The sequence below is a fragment of the Berghia stephanieae genome, chromosome 7, assembly GCF_034508935.2.
Source record: "Berghia stephanieae isolate SIO BIC M18660-M18661 chromosome 7, UCSD_Bste_1.3, whole genome shotgun sequence".
In the NCBI taxonomy this organism is placed as follows: Eukaryota; Metazoa; Mollusca; class Gastropoda; order Nudibranchia; family Aeolidiidae; genus Berghia; species Berghia stephanieae.
The window spans coordinates 8,769,458-8,788,622 of record NC_088366.1 but is presented as its reverse complement, the minus strand read 5'-3'; the positions used below and the strand labels follow the sequence as shown (position 1 = coordinate 8,788,622).

Here is a 19,165-nt window from a genome sequence, read left to right as displayed (position 1 = left end):
TCATTCATTCACTCATTCATTCATCCATTCTTCATTCATTCATCCATTCATTCATTCATTCATTCATTCATTCCTGCTTCAGTTATTCATTCTTCCACTCTTCAGTTATTCTTCTGTCATTCATTCTTCCATTCTTCATTCATTCTTCAGTCATTCTTACATTCCTTATTCATTCAGTCAGCCATTATTCAATTATCCATTCATTAATCGTTTATTCATTCGTTCATTCATTATTCATCTATCTATTCATTAATAATTCATTCATTCATCTACTCATCATTCATCTATCTATTCATTCATTCATGCATTCTACATTCATTCATTCCACATTCCTTCGTTAATTCTACATACATTCATTCATTTTTCATTCATAAATTTATTCGACCATTCATTCATTCCTTCATTCAACAGAATGCAGTCTCCTTTTGTTTTCAAAAGACAACCGCTATATTTAATAATGTTATGATTTCAATCGGTAAATAACAATGTGAAATTGAATGTAAGCTTCAATATAATATACGAAAACAGATAAAAATGGACGTTTCGGGTTTTCCCCTTTATCAACAAAACAAGCTGAATGAAACACTACAGACAAATGAGATTATATAGTAGTGTCGTTGTTAAGATGAATAAACAAAAACATCGATGGGCAGGAAATAATATGCTACTTTGTAAGGAAGCGCGAATTAAAATAGAACAATAGATATTGAGAAAAGGTGCGCAATTAATTAAGTCAAAGGACGGAAGGTGGGGAGGAATCGGTAGAATCAATCATAAAATCCAGCCAAATTAACTCTTTCCTTACCAGCCATTTTCAGAATTTTCCCCAAAATGTCACAACCACCCTACACAATTTTTTTTTTTTTTTACTCAAACAGAAAAGCAACAATAGGGAATGAGATTAGCGTAAGAGTAGCGTCCCTTGATTGGACGTCACCCATAGTTATTAGAGAGGGAGACCGTCATGTTGGTTGTGCGCATGCGTCTCTCGTCCTCTCATTCCCTATATTCATAATTTTGATCAAAAAATGAACTTAACAACACAGTGTCACGTTTTTATAGCTATGTGTCTTTAAAGTGGGTGATTTACAAAAGAAATCTGAATGATAAAAGTGCTGGTTGGATCGTAACGAATGGGACGTTTTCCCTATGGTTGGTAAGGAGAAGGTTAAACGAGAAAGGTTATTTCCGCTTGGATAGCTCTTCAAGCCACGAAGTCAAAAAAGTCAATATTGGTCCAAATTAAATTGGATCTTGTTAGTTGCATGACTTGCACTTATTTGCAGGTCTGATAACCCAATTGGATTCAATAGTTTGATGTCACGTTGCCCAGCAACGGCGTCCATCGTGGTTCTAAACAAAGAAAATCTGTCCTTTTTATTCTTCATGCTGGCTAGAACCTTTCATATGCCTTGTGATCAGAATGTGTAAAAGTCAAAACATGATACAGATTTATAATGGTTTTTTTCCCTCTGGATACACTATTATGCTCGTCGAAGAAATATTTCATAAGGGCGTCCACCATTGTTCCGATAGTTGAGAGCCCGTTACTAGGTTAGCATGCGTCAATACGAGGGAAGTGACGTTACGACTATTAAAGCGTATTCCTCATGGGCTCATTGTTATAATGAAATAGAAATCTAAAAAAAAAATGACGCAAAACATTTGTCCATTACAACAACGAACAATGTTAAACTAGGCCCATAATTGGATCCGGACGTCAGACCTGCATACATGTCGGGTATACACAATGTATCGTGTCGAACTAAACCAGGAAGCCAAAATATTGTCATCCATCATCCATCGTGGCTTGTGCTCTTGAGCAAGTTGCCGGTCAGTTGTCTCCACAAATCACGATCCTCTGCGGTGCGCATGAAATCTGTGTTGCTTTTTAAGTCACATTTGGTCTTAATTTTTTTTTAAATTAAAAAATGAGCTTTTATATAGCGCAATATCCACTAAACGTGTTCAAAGCGCTTTACAAGGGGTCCCTGGTCAAAAGAACACTTAACATGTAGGACGGGACATGACGCCTGTTAGGCGATATTATAATTTTTTTTCGGACAGAGACAACGCTGTTAACGGCCAGGTACTCATTTATATCTGAGTAAGATGAGAGAATGTGAGTAGAGAGCCTTTTCCAAGGACTCAACTATGCGCCAAGCAAGGCTCGAACCCAGGACCTTCCGATCCGAAAGCGAGTGTCATACCACAAGACCACATAGCCTAAAACTGTTATCTAAAGAGGTCTCAGGTTTAAAACATTTAACGCAAAAGCGTGACTCATGTTAATCTATCTATATATTGAACTTAAGCTTTTATGGCCAAAAAGGAGAAAAAGTTATTCTGTCGGTGTCAGTATGCATGATGTACAGGAAACGGCTTTGCATTCACGCCTTTTAAAATTTTTGGCCAGTTTTTTTAAACTTCACAATTTGATGAACGACCCTCTCCTTTTCAAAAATTCTTAAACCTAAGAATTCTTAAGGAATTTACAACAAATTCTTTCAGTTTCCTGTTTTTGTCAGTTTGATTATTTTCTTGATCTACTGAAGAGACAATAATTTTTGGGCCAAATTAAGAATTTTCTGGCCAAATAAAGAATTTTCTAGCCAAAATGATGAAAAAGGTAATTATTTTGATAGACTATGCTAGTACCTGTGTGTATATTATTGATACAAGATCTTACTGTGTAAACAGAGTGACAAAAAGCGTTGATCAAGGTTAATTATTATGACATGACAGTTATCAGTTATCTCCCCCTTTTTTTTATTACTCTCTTGGACTTCGGTGTGCGGCTTTGGTGGTCGTGGCGGTGTGTCACTCGGCCTCTGATCTGTATGTCCCTGGTTCGAGTCCTTCAACGAGGCCTCTTTGCTCACATTCCTTCGTCATATCAATGTGTAAAACAAATACATGATCTTCTAAAGCGTTGTCTCTGTCATTGAAAAAAAAAATGTAAACACGTCTTTTTTAAGATTTTTAAATTGAGCTTTATATAGCGCAATATCCACTTAATGTGCTCAAAGCGCTTTACAAGGGGTCCCTGGTCAACAACAACATTTAACATGTAGGACGGAACATAACGCCTATTAGGCGATATTACAATTTTTCGAACAAAGACAGCGCTGTTAACGGCCAGGTACTCATTTTACACCTGAGTACGGTGAGAGAAAGTGAGTAAAGAGCCTTTTCCAAGGACTCAACTATGCGCCGAGCGAGGCTCGAACCCAGGACCTTCCGATCCGAAAGCGAGTGTCATAACACTAGACCACAGAGCCGCACAAGTGTCTGGCTTGTTATCGAGTAACCACTGTGGTGTAAATTTAGCACGATCGATCGGTCTTAGGTTCGATCCCCTGTCGATGCAGACTGGTTTTCTTCTCTTGTATTTTTTTTTAATTTATTCTTTTTGTTGCTTTTGTAAAAGATACCTCTGAAGTTTCTATTTCGGTCGTTTTGACTTAATATTCACTTTTTGTGCTACTTTGTGTTGTGGTCTAGTGGCTAACAGTATGGTGGCACTCGCCTTTGGATCAGAAGGTCTTGGTTCGAGTCCCTCTCTGAGAGGCGCATAGTTGAGACCTTGGAAAACGCTCTTTAGTCAAATTATCTCACCGTAATCGGGTGTGAAAGGAGTACCTGGCTGTTAATGCCGTTTTCTCTGTCGGAAAAAAATTGTAATATCGCCCGACAGATGTCATGTCTCGTCGTACCTGTTAAGTTTTGCTGTCGGCTAGGGACCCCTTGTATAGCGCTTTGAGCACGTTTAGTGGATATAGGGAATGAGATTAGCGGAAGAGTAGCGTCCCTTGATTGGACGTCACCCATAGTCTGTGGCGTCACCGGCGGAAAAGTTATTAGAGAGAGAACGTCATGTTGGTTGTACGCATGGGTCTCTCGTCCTCGCTTCCGGTGAAAGCGGCTTGAGACACTTCAAAACCAGATGAACGTTCTCTCTGTAAGGTGACGTCCAATCAAGGGACGCAACTCTTCCGCTAATCTCATTCCCTATTGCGCTATATGAAATCTCATTGATTTTGGCATTATGTTCCATTCAGAAATAACACCAGATTGAGAAGGCGGGTCGCAAATATGAACATTTTGACTTGAACAAAATTCGCTTCACCTGGTTTATTCCAACATTTTGAAAAATAACCCAAAAAAACCCACATATTTTAACTCTCTCCTTACCAGCCATGTTTCGGATTTTCCCCAAAACTTCACACCCAACTATCACAGGAATATTATTTTTTAAATCATTGAAACACAATAGCAGTAGATATCTAAGTTCTTGCGATACATAATTTCTGATGTACAAGAGAAATTTAAATAAGAAAAATGTTGGTTCTATCGTAACGAATGTGACGATTTTCCTATAGTTGGTATGGAGAGAGTTAAAATAATTTTGCCCAGATAACCCGTTCTTCAAACATCAATCGATGAAAATGACTACCATCTTGTCAAAAACGATCTAGCCTGAGACTCCTATTAATCTCAGGTTTGAACGCTTTTGACTAGATGAGTAGGGCGATTCTGATGGAGAAAAATACAGGAGGTGAATGTGACTCAAATAGTAAAAGGGATCAACTCAAAGAATACACCGAAATTTCGGCCTAATGGTTTAATCGATAGATAGTTGAAGGATGAGTTTTCTGACCAAAATTATTAAAATCTTGTTGGTTTTTTTTCAAAATTTAAATGTTGCTGCTCAAAGCTCGAAGAAAGAAATAACAATGTGAAATTGACTGTAAGCCTCAATTTAACATACGAAAACAGATAAAATGGACGTTTCGGGTATTCCCATTATCAACAAAACAGGATAAATGAAACATTGGGGGTTTTTTGCTGATAGAGGGGAAACCCGAAACGTCCATTTTATCTGTTTTCATATATTAAATTGAAGGTTACATTCAATGTCACATTGTTATTTGTTTTTGTCAGTCTACGACATTCTGCAATGCATTTCTGTTTATCTTTTATCTATTTGTGCGGCTATGTGGTCTAGTGGTATGACACTCGCTTTCGGATCGAAAGGTCCTGGGTTCGAGCCTCGCTCGGCGCATAGTTGAGTCCTTGGAGAAGGCTCTTTACTCACATTCTCTCACCGTACTCAGGTGTAAAATGAGTACCTGGCCGTTAACAGCGTAGTCTCTGTCCCAAAAATTTGTAATATCGCCTGACAGGCGTCATGTCTCGTCCTACATATTATGTGTTGCTGTTGGCCAGGGACCCCTTGTAAAGCGCTTTGAGCACGTTTAGTGGATATTGCGCTATATAAAAGCTCAAGTTTTTTTTTGTTTTTTTTTTTATTTCTTAGAAAAGCTAAGAGTGGAAGAAACCGAAGTGGAGACCATAGAGAAGGATGTTTTGATGGTGAAGGAGCAGGACTTGCACGTCAAAGAGAATGGGGCGGAGCACAACACGGACGAGTTCGACTGTGTAGAGGATGACCTTGACCCGCAGATCGTTGTGAGAAGGGGTCAGGAGTTCAAGCTGACCTTCACCTTTCAACGACCTTGGGAGGGAAAAATTGATGACATGTATTTGATTTTCAAACTTGGTGAGTAGAAGAATTGAAAAACAAAGAAAGAAATAACTAAATAAAAAGAACTATAGATAGTGTGCGCTTACTAATAAGTTTATTATTGCTTCAACAGCAGAAATAAACAGACATTTTTGATTCAATACTATGTGTTAAAACGAAAACGTTGATGCCACAAAGTATCTATTCATGGTTTTGAAGGCAGATTTAATGATATTGCTAAGGGTAAAATATTAATTTGTTAAGTTAAATATAGTGACTTCTATTTATTCCCACTGAAAACTACGATTTTTTTAAAATAAAAAAACATTGAGCTTTTATATAGCGCAATATCCACTAAACGTGCTCAAAGCGCTTTACAAGGGGTCCCTGGTCAACAGCAACATTTAAAATGTAGGACGGGACATGCCGCCTGTTAGGCGATATTACCATTTTTCGGACAAAGACAACGCTGTTAACGGTCAGGTACTCATTTTACACCAGAGTACGGTGAGAGAATGTGAGTAAAGAGCCTTGTCCAAGGACTCAACTATGCGCCGAGCGCGAGGCTCGAACCCAGGACCTTCCGATCCGAAAGCGAGTGTCATACCACAAGATCACATAGCCGCACAGACATTTTAACATTTCAAGTTGGCAGGTCTTCTAATTTTTTAAGGAGATGGGTGAGTGTAGGCTACAATACAACGTACACATATTCGCAGGTCTGATCACCGAGTGCAATTTGATCAATCGATATTCAAAGCCATTAGGCCCGTGGAGAAGGAGTTAAACCCCAGTTTCGGTAGCGTAAAACGAACAATAGCAATTTCTTGCTACCCTTTGGATAGGACGCTGGTTTATCGCGAAGTACTTACCGCCAGATCTAACAGAGCCAGTTACCCAATCACTGCCGGGTGGACAGGGGGGGGGGGGGGGATCAGAAAAATATCTCGACTGCACCCGGGATCGATTTCGGTCCCTTTGATTGTGAAGCGAGTGCTCTACCAACTGAGCTATCGGGACCCCCTTTGAAGATTTTCCACTTTATAATAACACAACATAACATGACATAACACAACATAACACAACACAACATAACATAACATAACACAATACAACATAACATAGCATAACACAACACAACATAACATAACATAACACAATACAACATGACATAACATAACACAACACAACATAACACAACACAACATAACATGACATAACACAACATAACACAACACAACATAACATAACATAACACAATACAACATAACACAACATAACACAACACAACATAACATAACATAACACAATACAACATAACATAACATAACACAACACAACATAACATAACACAATACAACATAACATGACATAACATGACATAAAATAATACAACACAACATAACACAACACAACATAACATAACACAACATAACACAACATGACATAACATGACATAACATGACATAACATAACATAACGCAACACAGCATATCATAACAAGGGCTGCTTAGTCAAATACCTTGTGAAAAAAAAAAAGAAAATAAATGTTCAGATAAAAAATTCCTAGATATGATCATAACTATGATCATCATTTCAATAATAAGAAATCAAAAATAATATATCAATTATTGGGAGCGATCTATATTCATGTTTTCGTCCAACCTAGTCATCGATCACATGATTTGTTGCTGTACAACGATTGGACACTTCTCAATAAATGTACACAGGCTACTGTGTTTATGACAGTTGTAAACATACCCATGAGTCACGCAGAGCAAAATGACCAATTGTGATGTAGGATATTTCTCAAACTGTGAACACATTTCACTATCTGGGTCATTTTCAGCACATATTCCAATGTGACCGATGACTTCGAGCACATGGAAAGGTAATATAGATCGCTCCCATTATTGTATTAATTTTATACACATTACCCTTTTCTCATGGACAGAGAAGAAAACTAATGAAGAAGTATTAGAGCAAGCTGAAACTAAAAGGTTATTAATTCGTACAATAAGAAAAAGACAAATACAATATTAGGGCACCTAAATCGACATAAATTTATTGAACATCTTGCTCTCACAGGAGAGATAGAAGGTAAAAAGTGTAAAGTTAGACCAAGAAAAACATATTTGAATAGTTTGAACAGATGGGTGACAAATAAAGAGAAGAGTAATATTAGTTTTCTGAGGTTATCTGATCAGAGAGATGAATGGCGTACCATGATCACCGATGTCTGGCACAGACTTGGTACTTGAAGAAGAAGAAGAAGAAGAAGAAGAAGAAGAAGAAGAAGAAGAAGAAGAAGAAGAAGAAGAAGAAGAAGAAGAAGAAGAAGAAGAAGAAGAACCCTTTTAGTAGATAGAACGAAGTTGACGTCACTGGTGTCTTTGTTATTGGTTGTTTTTTGTTGTTTTTTTTTTTTGGGCGTTTTTTGCCACCCATGCAACTGTATTAACCAGACTATAAACGTTCAAGGTTACACATATAGCTTTGTGTGTTGGTCCGTTATACTTCGGGATGGCAATATAGTGAGTTTCTTGGCCAAGCGCACAGCATCTATAAATAAACCTGAGGGTCAAAATCTCTTTTCATGACATATAAGTATAGATCAAACGAAGATGACGTCAATCAGGCCTTTGTTATTGATTTTTGCCATCCATGCTTTTGTGAGTAATTCTCACTAATCCGTATTAACCAGAATATAAACATTCAAGGTGATACATAGTTTTGTGTGTTGATCCGTTATACTTCCGGATGGCAATGTTTTGAGTCTCTAAGACAAGCGCATACTATCTATAGATAGAATGAAGTTGACGTCACTCATGTCTTTGTTATTGTTTTTTTGCCATCCGCGTTTATGAGTAATTCTCACTAAACCGCATTAACCAGACTATAAACGTTCAAGGTTATACATAGTTTTTTGTGTTGATCCGTTATACTTCCGGATGGCAATGTCGTGAGCCTCTTAGACAAGCGCATACTATCGATACTAAGATTGGAAGCCATTTATGCGCAAGTTCGGTGACCTGTCAATAAGCTTGTCTCTCATGTGTAATGTTTGTTTTCTTAACAACACGACGCGCTAACCTAATCATGCGTGGACAAAGAAGGCGGGGGGGGGGGGGGGGGGGGGGGGGAGGGGGAGTGTTTGGTATTGGAGTTTGTGTAAGATACAAAATCAACTGATTTCTTTTTTCAATACGAGCTATATATAGATAATATGCGCTTGGCTAATAAGCTCACATCATTGCCACCCGGAATTAATATAACGGACCAACATACATAACTATGTGTAACCATGAACTTTTATAGTCTGGTTAATACAGTTAAGTGGGAATACTCTTCAACAGTCGTAACGTCACTTCCTTCCTAATGACGCATGGTAACTTAGCAACACTGGCTCTAAACTATCGGAACAATGGCGGACGCCCGTATGAAATATTTCCCTGGCGAGCATAAAAGCGTATCCAGAGGGGGAAAAAACATAAATTTGATCATGTTTTGCCTTTTACACATTCTGATCACAAGACATATGAAAGGTTCTAGCCAGCATGAAGAATAAAAAGTAATGATTTTCTTTGTTTAGAACCAATATGGCCGCCGTTGCCGGGCGGCGTGACATCAGACTACTGAATCCAATTACTCATAATTTTTGAAAAAAGCTCAATTGTGCCACGCTTGCCCCTAAAAAACATCAGACATATTTTGATAACCAAACCACATGAGCCTGATATTGATAGTTCGATGCTGACGTCACTCAGGTCTTTGTTATTGTTTTTGCCATCCGCGTTTATGAGTAATTATCACTTAACTGTATTAACCTGACTATAAACGATCATGGTTACACACAGTTTTGTGTGTTGGTCCGTTATACTTCCGGATGGCAATGTTGTGAACTCCTTAGCCAAGCGCATACTATCTATACGATTTGACAAAACGTTACACAGTATAAGTGGGAAGGGCTAAGTTTCCGAGTATTGGGTTAGGGTTAGGGTTAGGGTTAAGGTTAGGGTTAAGGTTAGGGTTAAGGTTAGGGTTAGGGTAAGGGTTAGGGTAAGGGTTAACACTTCAGATGGGCTTCATTGAATTACCCAGATTATAAGGACCGCGTACAAATTGTCTGTGCTGTATGTGCTAACATTGGGTCCCATCGACTCAAAACTCTTGATATAATACGGCTATGTGGTCTAATGTTACGATACTCGCTTTCGGATCGGTAGGTCCTGGGTTCGAGCCTCGCTCGGTCCATAGTTGAGTCCTTGGAAAAGACTCTTTACTCACATTCTCGCACCGTACTCGGGTGTAAAACGAGTACCTGACCGTTTACAACGTTGTCTCTGTCCGAAAAAAAATGTAATATCGCCTAACAGGCGTCATGTCCCGTCCTACATGTTAAATGTTGCTGTTGGCCATGGACCCCTTGTAAAGCGCTTTGAGGACATATAATAATAATAATAATAATAATAATATAATAATAATAATATAATAATAATATAAATAATAATAATAATAATAATAATAATAATAATAATTAATAATAATAATAATATAATATAATAATAATAATAATAATAATAATAATATAAATATAATAATAATAATAATAATAATAATAATAATAATAATAAGCATATTTATATAGCGCCTTTAGTCGAAATCTCAAAAATTTAGTGGATATTGCGCTATATAAAAGCTTATTTTTTAAAAAAAAAACATCACTTTAACATTTTGCAGTGTCATAATACTGTATAACTCTTTTTCTTACCTCGTATTTTCAGAATTTTACCCGAAACTTCATACTCACCCAAGACAAAAATAGTTTGTTTTTTTTCAGACAGAATTGTAACGAGTATATTATATATTTTGTTCAGAAAATGAACTCTGCAACACAGTGTCGAGTTTTTATAGTGATAACTATAACAAAATGATGGGGCTTCGTGACGAAGCGGTACGGTCTTTGCTTCGTACCCGAAAGGTACCAAGTTCGATCACCCGCCGCTGCGCTGCGCTGTGTGGCCTTGAGCAAGTCACCTCGCTCTAGCTCAATTTGCGGCGCAGCACTGCGGCTGACGCATGGGTTATTCCAGTCTTCCCTTTGAATAGACCCTAGAAAAATATTTCCTCTATGAGATGAATAAAGGGAATGTTATTATTATGAAATCATAATAAGAAAAATGTTGGCTGCATCGTAACGAATATGACGGTTTTCCTCTGGTTGGTAAGGAGAGGGTAAAGGAGGATTGAAAACATATCTGATCCCTACATTTTTTCTTACTTTCCCAGGAGACAAACCGTCTAAAGGCAAGGGAACTTTCATCAAGATTAAGCTGGAAGAAGGCAACGATACCTCATACAAGGTACAAGATTGCATTCTTCTTCCAACTTTCTCTCCCCCCCCCCCTCTCTCTCTCTCTCTCTCTCTCTCTCTCTCTCTCTCTCTCTCTCTCTCTCTCTCTCTCTCCATATCCCCCTCTATCTATCTATCCATCTATCTATTAATTTATTTTTCTCATCTCGTTTTTTTTACACATTCTCCAATCACGTTGTTTCGTCCAAATTCCTGGAGTCATCAGGGAGGTCGTAAAGAGGGGTCCGGAAGTACTGTTGTTGTGGATCATATCCATATATCTATCTATCTATCTGTCTATCTATCTATCTATCTATCTATCTATCTATCTATCTATCTATCTATCTATCTATTTATCTATCTATCTATCTATCTACTATCTATCTATCTATCTATCTATCTATCTATCTATCTATCTATCTATCTATCTATCTATCTATCTATCTATCTATCTATCTATCTATATCTATCATCTATCTATCTATCTATCTATCTATCTATCTATCTATCTATCTATCTATCTATCTATCTATATCTATCTATCTATTTATCTATCTATCTATCTATCTATCTATATATCTATTTATCTATCTACATATCTATCTATCAATCTATCAATCTACCAATTTATCTATCTATAGATAGTATGCGTTTGGCTAAGAATCTCATATTATTGCCATCCGGAAGTATAACGGACCAACACACTAAACTATGTGTATCCTTAAACATTTATAGTCTGGATCATACAGTTCAGTGAGAATTACTCATAAATGCGGATGGCAAAACAACAATAACAAAGGCCGGAGTGACGTCAACTTCGATCTATCTATAGAATCCAATCTGCAATTTATATTGGGTATTGCTATAAAGTAATGAATTTTTTATGGTGTTATCACAGCCTAATTGCGGACTGTTATTGTAGTTATTTTCCCATTTTTGATGGTATTATCACATTCTAATTTTTTTTAATTGAGCTTTTATATAGCGCAATATCCACTAAATGTGCTTAATGCTCTTTACAAAGGGTCCCTGGCCAACAGCAACATTTAACATGTAGGAGGAGACATGACGCCTGTTAGGCGATATTACAATTTATCGGACAAAGACAACGCTGTTAACGGCCAGGTACTCATTTTACACCTGATAATGGTGAGAGAATGTGAGCAAAAAGCCTTTTCCAAGGACTCAACTATGCGCCGTGCGAGGCTCGAACCCAGGACCTTCCGATCCGAAAGCGAGTGTCATACCACTAGACCACATAGCCGCACTAATTCTGACCATTCATGTGGTTCCCCAGGACGGTCCAAACAAGACGTGGGGTGCTCGAATTTTACGACAATCTGGGAACGATTTGACGGTGGCTGTGTATTCACCTCCCAACGTTGTCATTGGTAAGGGTGGTGATTATGATGATGATGATGATGATGATGATGATGATGATGATGATGATGATGATGATGATGATGGTTGTGGTGCTGATCATGATGCTGATGGTGATGATGATGATGGTGGTGATGATGGTGGTGATGATGATGGTGGTGATGATGGTGGTGGTGGTGGTGATGATGATCGTGATGATGATGATGATGATGATGATGATGATGATGATGATGATGATGATGATGATGATGGTGATGATCATTATGATGATGATGATGATGATGATGATGATGATGATGATGATGATGATGGTTGTGGTGGTGATGATGATGATGATGATGATGACGACGACGACGATGATGATGATGATGATGATGATGATGATGATGATGATGATGATGATGATGACGACGATGATTATGACAATCTTTATCCAGGCGAATGGGAGTTTGCCATACAATCTGTGAAGGTCGAGAAACCAAAGAAGAAAATCTACCAGACAACGGGCAAGGATGACATTATCATCTTACTCAATCCCTGGTGCAGAGGTAAGGGATAAATTTTATTTATATTTTTCTTACTTATTCAAATATAGGTCTTAAATTATCTTATCTCTCTCATTTTTTTCCTATATCTTTTTAAAATTTATCTTTGTATGTATTTAATTATTTATTTATTTATCTATTTATTTATTTACTTAGTTTTATTTTTTCTTTATTTACTAGTAAAAAGCCCGCAATTTCGCGGGGAAAGAACTATTTTCATTCGATACTGTACTCACCATCATTTAATGAGGGCAGATTGGTAAACAACGTTGTCTGTGTAATTTGGTATATCTTCGGTTGATTTTTCTTTGTGGCCCAATAATATATTTGATAATATATTCTCTCAACTAACCCCAAGAAAAAATTAAACCTAGTACCTTTAATTAACCCGAATAGGAAAAACAAATACCCTAGCACTTTAATAATACTTATGACTAAGCCTAATAGGAAAAACAAATCATCCGATCTCGAGCTAACCCTAATAGAAAAAATCATGACAAATAGAATAAATAAACGCCTGACAAAAGATCAAACGTGAAAATACAAATTTAAAGAATACTGGGGATGTAGGAGCTTTTGGAATGTCTCCCCTTTACTTAACTTATGGAACAACAAACTTCCTAGCGCCTTTAATAAGACTTATGACTAACCTCTAGAGCTAACCCTAATAGAAAAAAAAAACAACTCTCGGACTGCTTTGCACTACCTTTCAATATTTAACAAATCAAAATGGCGGCTGAAAATGAAAACAATGGTCAAATTAAGAAATTTTAAACTTTCACAAATCTATCAAGGTTTGTTCTAGAGTTTTTAAAATACTTCTAGATATAATGACAAACTGAATAAATAAATGCCTGACAAAATATCAACGGTGAAAATACAAATTTAAAGAATACTGGGGATGTAGGAGCTTTCGGAATGTCTCCCCTTTACTTAACTTATGGAAAAACAAACATCCTAGCACCTTTACTAAGACTTATTACTAACCTTAATAGAAAAAGAAATATCCTCGATCTCGAGCTAACCCTAATAGTAAAAAAAGAATCAAAATGGCGACTGAAATACCTTCATGTGATCAAGTGAATAATATCACTATGAATGCCACGATTTGCTGAAAAATGCCAACACCGACACACACATGTATACACCACACACAACACACACACACACACAAACACAAACACACACACGCACACACACACAAACATACACGCAATTAGAACAAACACTGATCACCGCTAAATCAACAACACAACGGAAGTAATAATAATACTTGATGTCATAAATAGATGACGCAAATTGACAACTTTTTACAGTGTCAAAATTAGTTGATTTTGGGAGTCAAGTGTCGTCGTTGGTACATATTTTATGATATCTGTTTGACTCAACGAACTTTCAAACTGACTTTAAATTATAAAAGGAAATCAAGTTATCTGTTTATCTATCTGTAAAAAATACATTTCTAATTTTCAAATCTTTCAGTAGAGTTGTGCGCCGTATCAATTTTTTTATTGACTCAAATAAGCACAATGTTCTCCACAATGGTATATTTTTTAAAGAAAGGATTTATATATTTCTTTATTTTTTTACCGGCCTTGAACAAGTCACCTCGCCCTAGCTCACTTTGAGGCGCTTCACTGCGGCTGACGTTTGGGTTATTCCAGTCTTCTCTTAGAATAGACACTAAAGACAAATTTCCCCTTGCATAAAGCGAATTTATTTTACTTATTATTTATTTATTGATTTATTTTATCCGAAAAAGGTTCTCTCAATCAGACTATAAACGTTAAAGGTTTTTTTGTGTATTGGCACTATTTGTCTGACGGGCAGAATTAGTGAGCATTGCACTTAAACGCAACGCATCAATTTACCACCTTATTACTTTTGTATTCCAGATGACCAGGTTTACATGCCCAACCAAAAAGACCTCCGGGAATACATCGAAAATGAATACGGAATGGTTTTCTACGGATCTCACAAATCTATCGGAGCCAAGCCTTGGATGTATGGCCAGGTATGGAAGTTTTTAAAAAGCGAGCAATTATACCGGGCAATATCTACTAAACGTGCTCAAAGCACTTTACAAGGGTTCCCTAGCCAACTTACTTACTTACTTATGCTTCTTGGCTCCTGGCGAAACATAGGGCCTTAATAGCACTCTTCCATCTTCTTCTGTCCTTGGCACAGACCTTTGCCTCACTCCAGGTAAGATTGGAGACGCACAAATCTTGTTGAAGGATTCTTCACCATATCTTTTTTGGACGACCCTGTTTCCTCTGCCCCGTGGGTTCCATTCGAGAGCCTGCTTGGTTATATTACAGGGCTCTTTCCGCAGGGTATGGCCAACCAACCCATCGCCACTTTATGCGCTGACCTGGACATCCATTTGCTCCTGGCTTGTTCTTATTCAAAGGTCAGATGACCAGGTTTACATGCCCAACCAAAAAGACCTACGGGAATACATAGAGAATGAATACGGAATGGTTTTCTACGGATCTCACAAACGTATCGGACCCAAGCCTTGGATGTAAATAAATAAATAATTGAGCTTTATATAGCGCAATCTCCACTAAATATGCTCAAAGCGCTTTAGAAGGGGTCCCTGGCCAACAGCAACATTTAACATGTAGGACGGGACATGACGCCTGTTAGGCGATATTACAATTTTTTCGGACAAAAACAACGCTGTTAACGGCCAGGTACTCATTTTACACCTGAGTACGGTGAGAAAATGTGAGTAAAGAGCCTTTTCCAAGGATTCAACTATGCGCCGAGCGCGAGGCTCGAACCCAGGACCTTCCGATCCGAAACCGAGTGTGACTAGACCTTATAGCCGAACATAATATATGGCCAGGTATGGGAGTAAAATACAAACGTGAGAAATTATATCTACTATGGGGGGGGGGGGGGGGGGGGGTGGAGGAGGGATGTTGTTGTTTTTTTTTTTGTTTGTTTGTTGTTTTGTTTTGTTTTTGTTTTTGTCTTTTTTTTCCTTTCTGCGCCACGTGGCCTTTAGCAAGTCCCTTCACTCTATTTTACTTTACGTCGCTGGCTTAGTCATTCCAGAAAGTTCCTTGGAATTGATCCCAAGGAAAAAAATTACCTTAGGGAATTTTTTTGTTGTTTTATTCTTTTAGCCGTGCGGCTATGTGGTCTAGTGGTATGGCACTCGCTTTCGGATCGGAAGGTCCTGGGTTCGAGCCTCGCTCGGCGCATAGTTGAGTCCCTGGAAAAGGCTCTTTACTCACATTCTCTCACCGTACTCGGGCGTAAAATGAGTACCTGGCCGTTAACAGCGTTGTCTTTATCCGAAAAATTGTAATATCGCCTAACAGGCGTTATGTCCTGTCCTACATGTTAAATGTTGCTGTTGACCAGTGACCCCTTGTAAAGCGCTTTGAGCACGTTTAGTGGATATTGCGCTATATAAAAGCTCAATTTTTTAAAAACAATTTTTATCTATTTTTTTTTTTTTAATTATTGACAAGTAGGTACTTCATGAATATCATCAATATGCAGTCTTCTTCTTTTTTTTTTCAATTACTCCATAGTTTAACGAAGGAATATTGGAAATCAGTCTCCATCTGTTGAGAAAGGCCTTTGATTATACAATCTGCAAAAAGATGAGTAACCCCGTCGAGATATCCAGGGCTCTCTCCAGAATTGTAAGACATGATGAGTTAACGTTCCTGATATTCACCCATTGCGCTGTTGTCGGTGTGGTTGTGATTATTGACCTTGTGCTTGATGTGTTTACTTTTGTTGTTGTTGTTATTGTTGTTGTTATCATTGTTATTGTTGTTGTTGTCATTGTTGTTGTTGTTGTTTTGATGTTGTTGTTGTTATTATTGATATTGTTATTGTTGTTGTTGTTGTTGTTGTTGTTGCTGTTGCTGTTGCTATTGTTGTTGATGATGTTGTTGTTGTTATTATTGTTATTGTTATTGTTATTGTTATTGTTGTTGTTGCTATTGTTATTGTTGTTGTTGTTGTTGTTGTTATTGTTGTTGCATACCCAGGGCTCTCTTCTGAACTGCAAGATATCAATGAACGCTCTGCTTTTTAATACCCTTTAATGCTCTTGTGTCTATTTTTTAATAGTAAATCTCATTTTTACAATTCATTTTGACTTATCTAATATTTTCTCTAACAATGATTTCACACCTATCTCGATTGTTGACAGTCTAATTATTTATATCCACCAGTAAAATGCCCGCAATTTTGCGGGGAAAGAACTATTTTCATTCGATACTGTACTCACCATCATTTAATGAGGGCCGATTGGTAAACAACGTTGTCTGTGTAATTTGGTATATCTTCGGTTGATTTTTCTGTGTGGCCAATAATATATTTAATAATACATTCCCTCAACTAACCCCAAGAAAAAATTTAACTTAGTATCTTTAATTAACCCTAATAGGAAAAACAAACACCCTAGCACTTTAATAAGACTTATGACTAACCATAATAGGAAAAAAAATCATCCGATCTCGAGCTAACCCTAATAGAAAAAATCATGACAAATTGAATAAATAAACGCCTGACAAAAGATCAAAGGTGAAAATACAAATTTAAAGAATACTGGGGATGTAGGAGCTTTCGGAATGTCTCCCCTTTACTTAACTTATGGAAAAACAAACACCCTAGCACCTTTAATAAGACTTATGACTAACCTCTCGAGCTAACCCTAATACAAAAAAAAACAACTCTCGGACTGCTTTGCACTACCTTTCAACTTTCAATACTTAACAAATCAAAATGGCGGCCGAAAATCAAAACAATGGTCAAATTAGGAAATTTTAAACTGTCACAAATCTATCAAGGTTTGTTCTAGAGTTTTTAAAATGCCTGACAAAATATCAACGGTGAAAATACAAATTTAAAGAATACTGGGAATGCAGGAGCTTTCGGAATGTCTCCCCTTTACTTAACTTATGGAAAAACAAACACCCTAGCACCTTTAATAACACTTATGACTAACCTCTCGAGCTAACCCTAATAGTAAAAAAAGAATCAAAATGGCGACTGAAATACCTTCATGTGATCAAGTGAATAATATCACTATGAATGCCACGATTTGCTGAAAAATGCCAACACACACATGTATACACCACACACAACACACACACACACACACATACACACATACACACACACACACACACACACACAAACATACACGCAATTAGAACAAAACTAATCACCGCTAAATCAACAACACAACGGAAATAATAATAATACTTGATGTCATAAATAGATGATGCAAACTGACAACTTTTTACAGTGACGAAATTGGTTGATTTTGGGAGTCAAGTGTCGTCGTTGGTACATATTTTATGATATCTGTTTGACTCAACGAACTTTCAAACTGACTTAAATTATAAAAGGAAATCAAGTTATCTGTTTATCTATCTGTAAAAAATACATTTCTAATTTTCAAATCTTTCAGTAGAGTTGTGCGCCGTATCAATTTTTTTATTGACTCAAATAAGCACAATGTTCTCCACAATGCTATATTTTTTTAAAGAAAGGATACTGTGTCATATACAAAGTAACTTCTATTGATTTAGCAGATAATGGACAAAAACGAGCTCAATACCCTAAGCAATACAGGGTGTCCATAAAGTCTGGACACATAGGATAGTTGAATATTTTTGGTATATAATTAAAATTAAGTTTTATTTTCACTATTTATTTTATTCAAATAATATCTTCAATATGAGCAACATCATTTGCAATGCAAATGTCAATGTGTTTCAAAAAATTTGCATGAACTCGATGCAATAAATCTGCATTGCCATCATTAATTTTGAATACTATTTTGAAAAATATTTAACTTTACTGTGTCCAGACTTTACAGACTCCCTGTAGTTTGATATTCAATATAAGCAGTTAATACACATTATTCCACCCTTAACCTAAAAATAGTAACGCGTAATGATATCATGTTTACAATAAGGCTGCCTCTATTCTCACCCCCCCCCCCCCCCCCCCCTCCCGGCCGATTGGATTACCGAAAAAAACGTCGCCGGCTTTTTGCGATTTGGATTTGATTGATTTTTTTTTTTAATTGTGCAACTTGTGACAAGAAACTTAACAAATTACTGCATTACAACCTTTGGATTAAACATACAACAATTGTGGACTACTTTTTATACTATTATGAAGACTAGCATCCGGGGGTGAGAATAGTCACTTCGTTACAATAATAACTTGTGACGTCAGATTATCAAGCGTAGCTTTCACAAAAAATCAGATTCTTTAAAAAGAAGTGTCATTTGAATATTTATAAATATATCTTTTATTCAAATATGACGAAATTAGAATCAATTAAATTGAGCTTTATATAGCGCAATATCC

At 37.0% G+C, this 19,165-nt stretch overlaps 1 protein-coding gene across 2 annotated transcripts in view; it reads left to right on the top strand.

The window, feature by feature from the left end:
- Positions 1-19,165, top strand: part of LOC144976645 (protein-glutamine gamma-glutamyltransferase 6-like) — a 55,201-nt gene that overhangs the window by 16,939 nt on the left and 19,097 nt on the right. For both annotated transcript variants that reach the window (XM_078920948.1, XM_078920947.1), the window contains exons 3-8: positions 5,321-5,563; positions 10,817-10,890; positions 12,178-12,271; positions 12,698-12,808; positions 14,701-14,819; positions 16,357-16,470. In XM_078920948.1, coding sequence (XP_078777074.1) covers positions 5,321-5,563; positions 10,817-10,890; positions 12,178-12,271; positions 12,698-12,808; positions 14,701-14,819; positions 16,357-16,470 — 755 coding nt within the window. The remainder of the gene's footprint in view (positions 1-5,320; positions 5,564-10,816; positions 10,891-12,177; positions 12,272-12,697; positions 12,809-14,700; positions 14,820-16,356; positions 16,471-19,165) is intronic.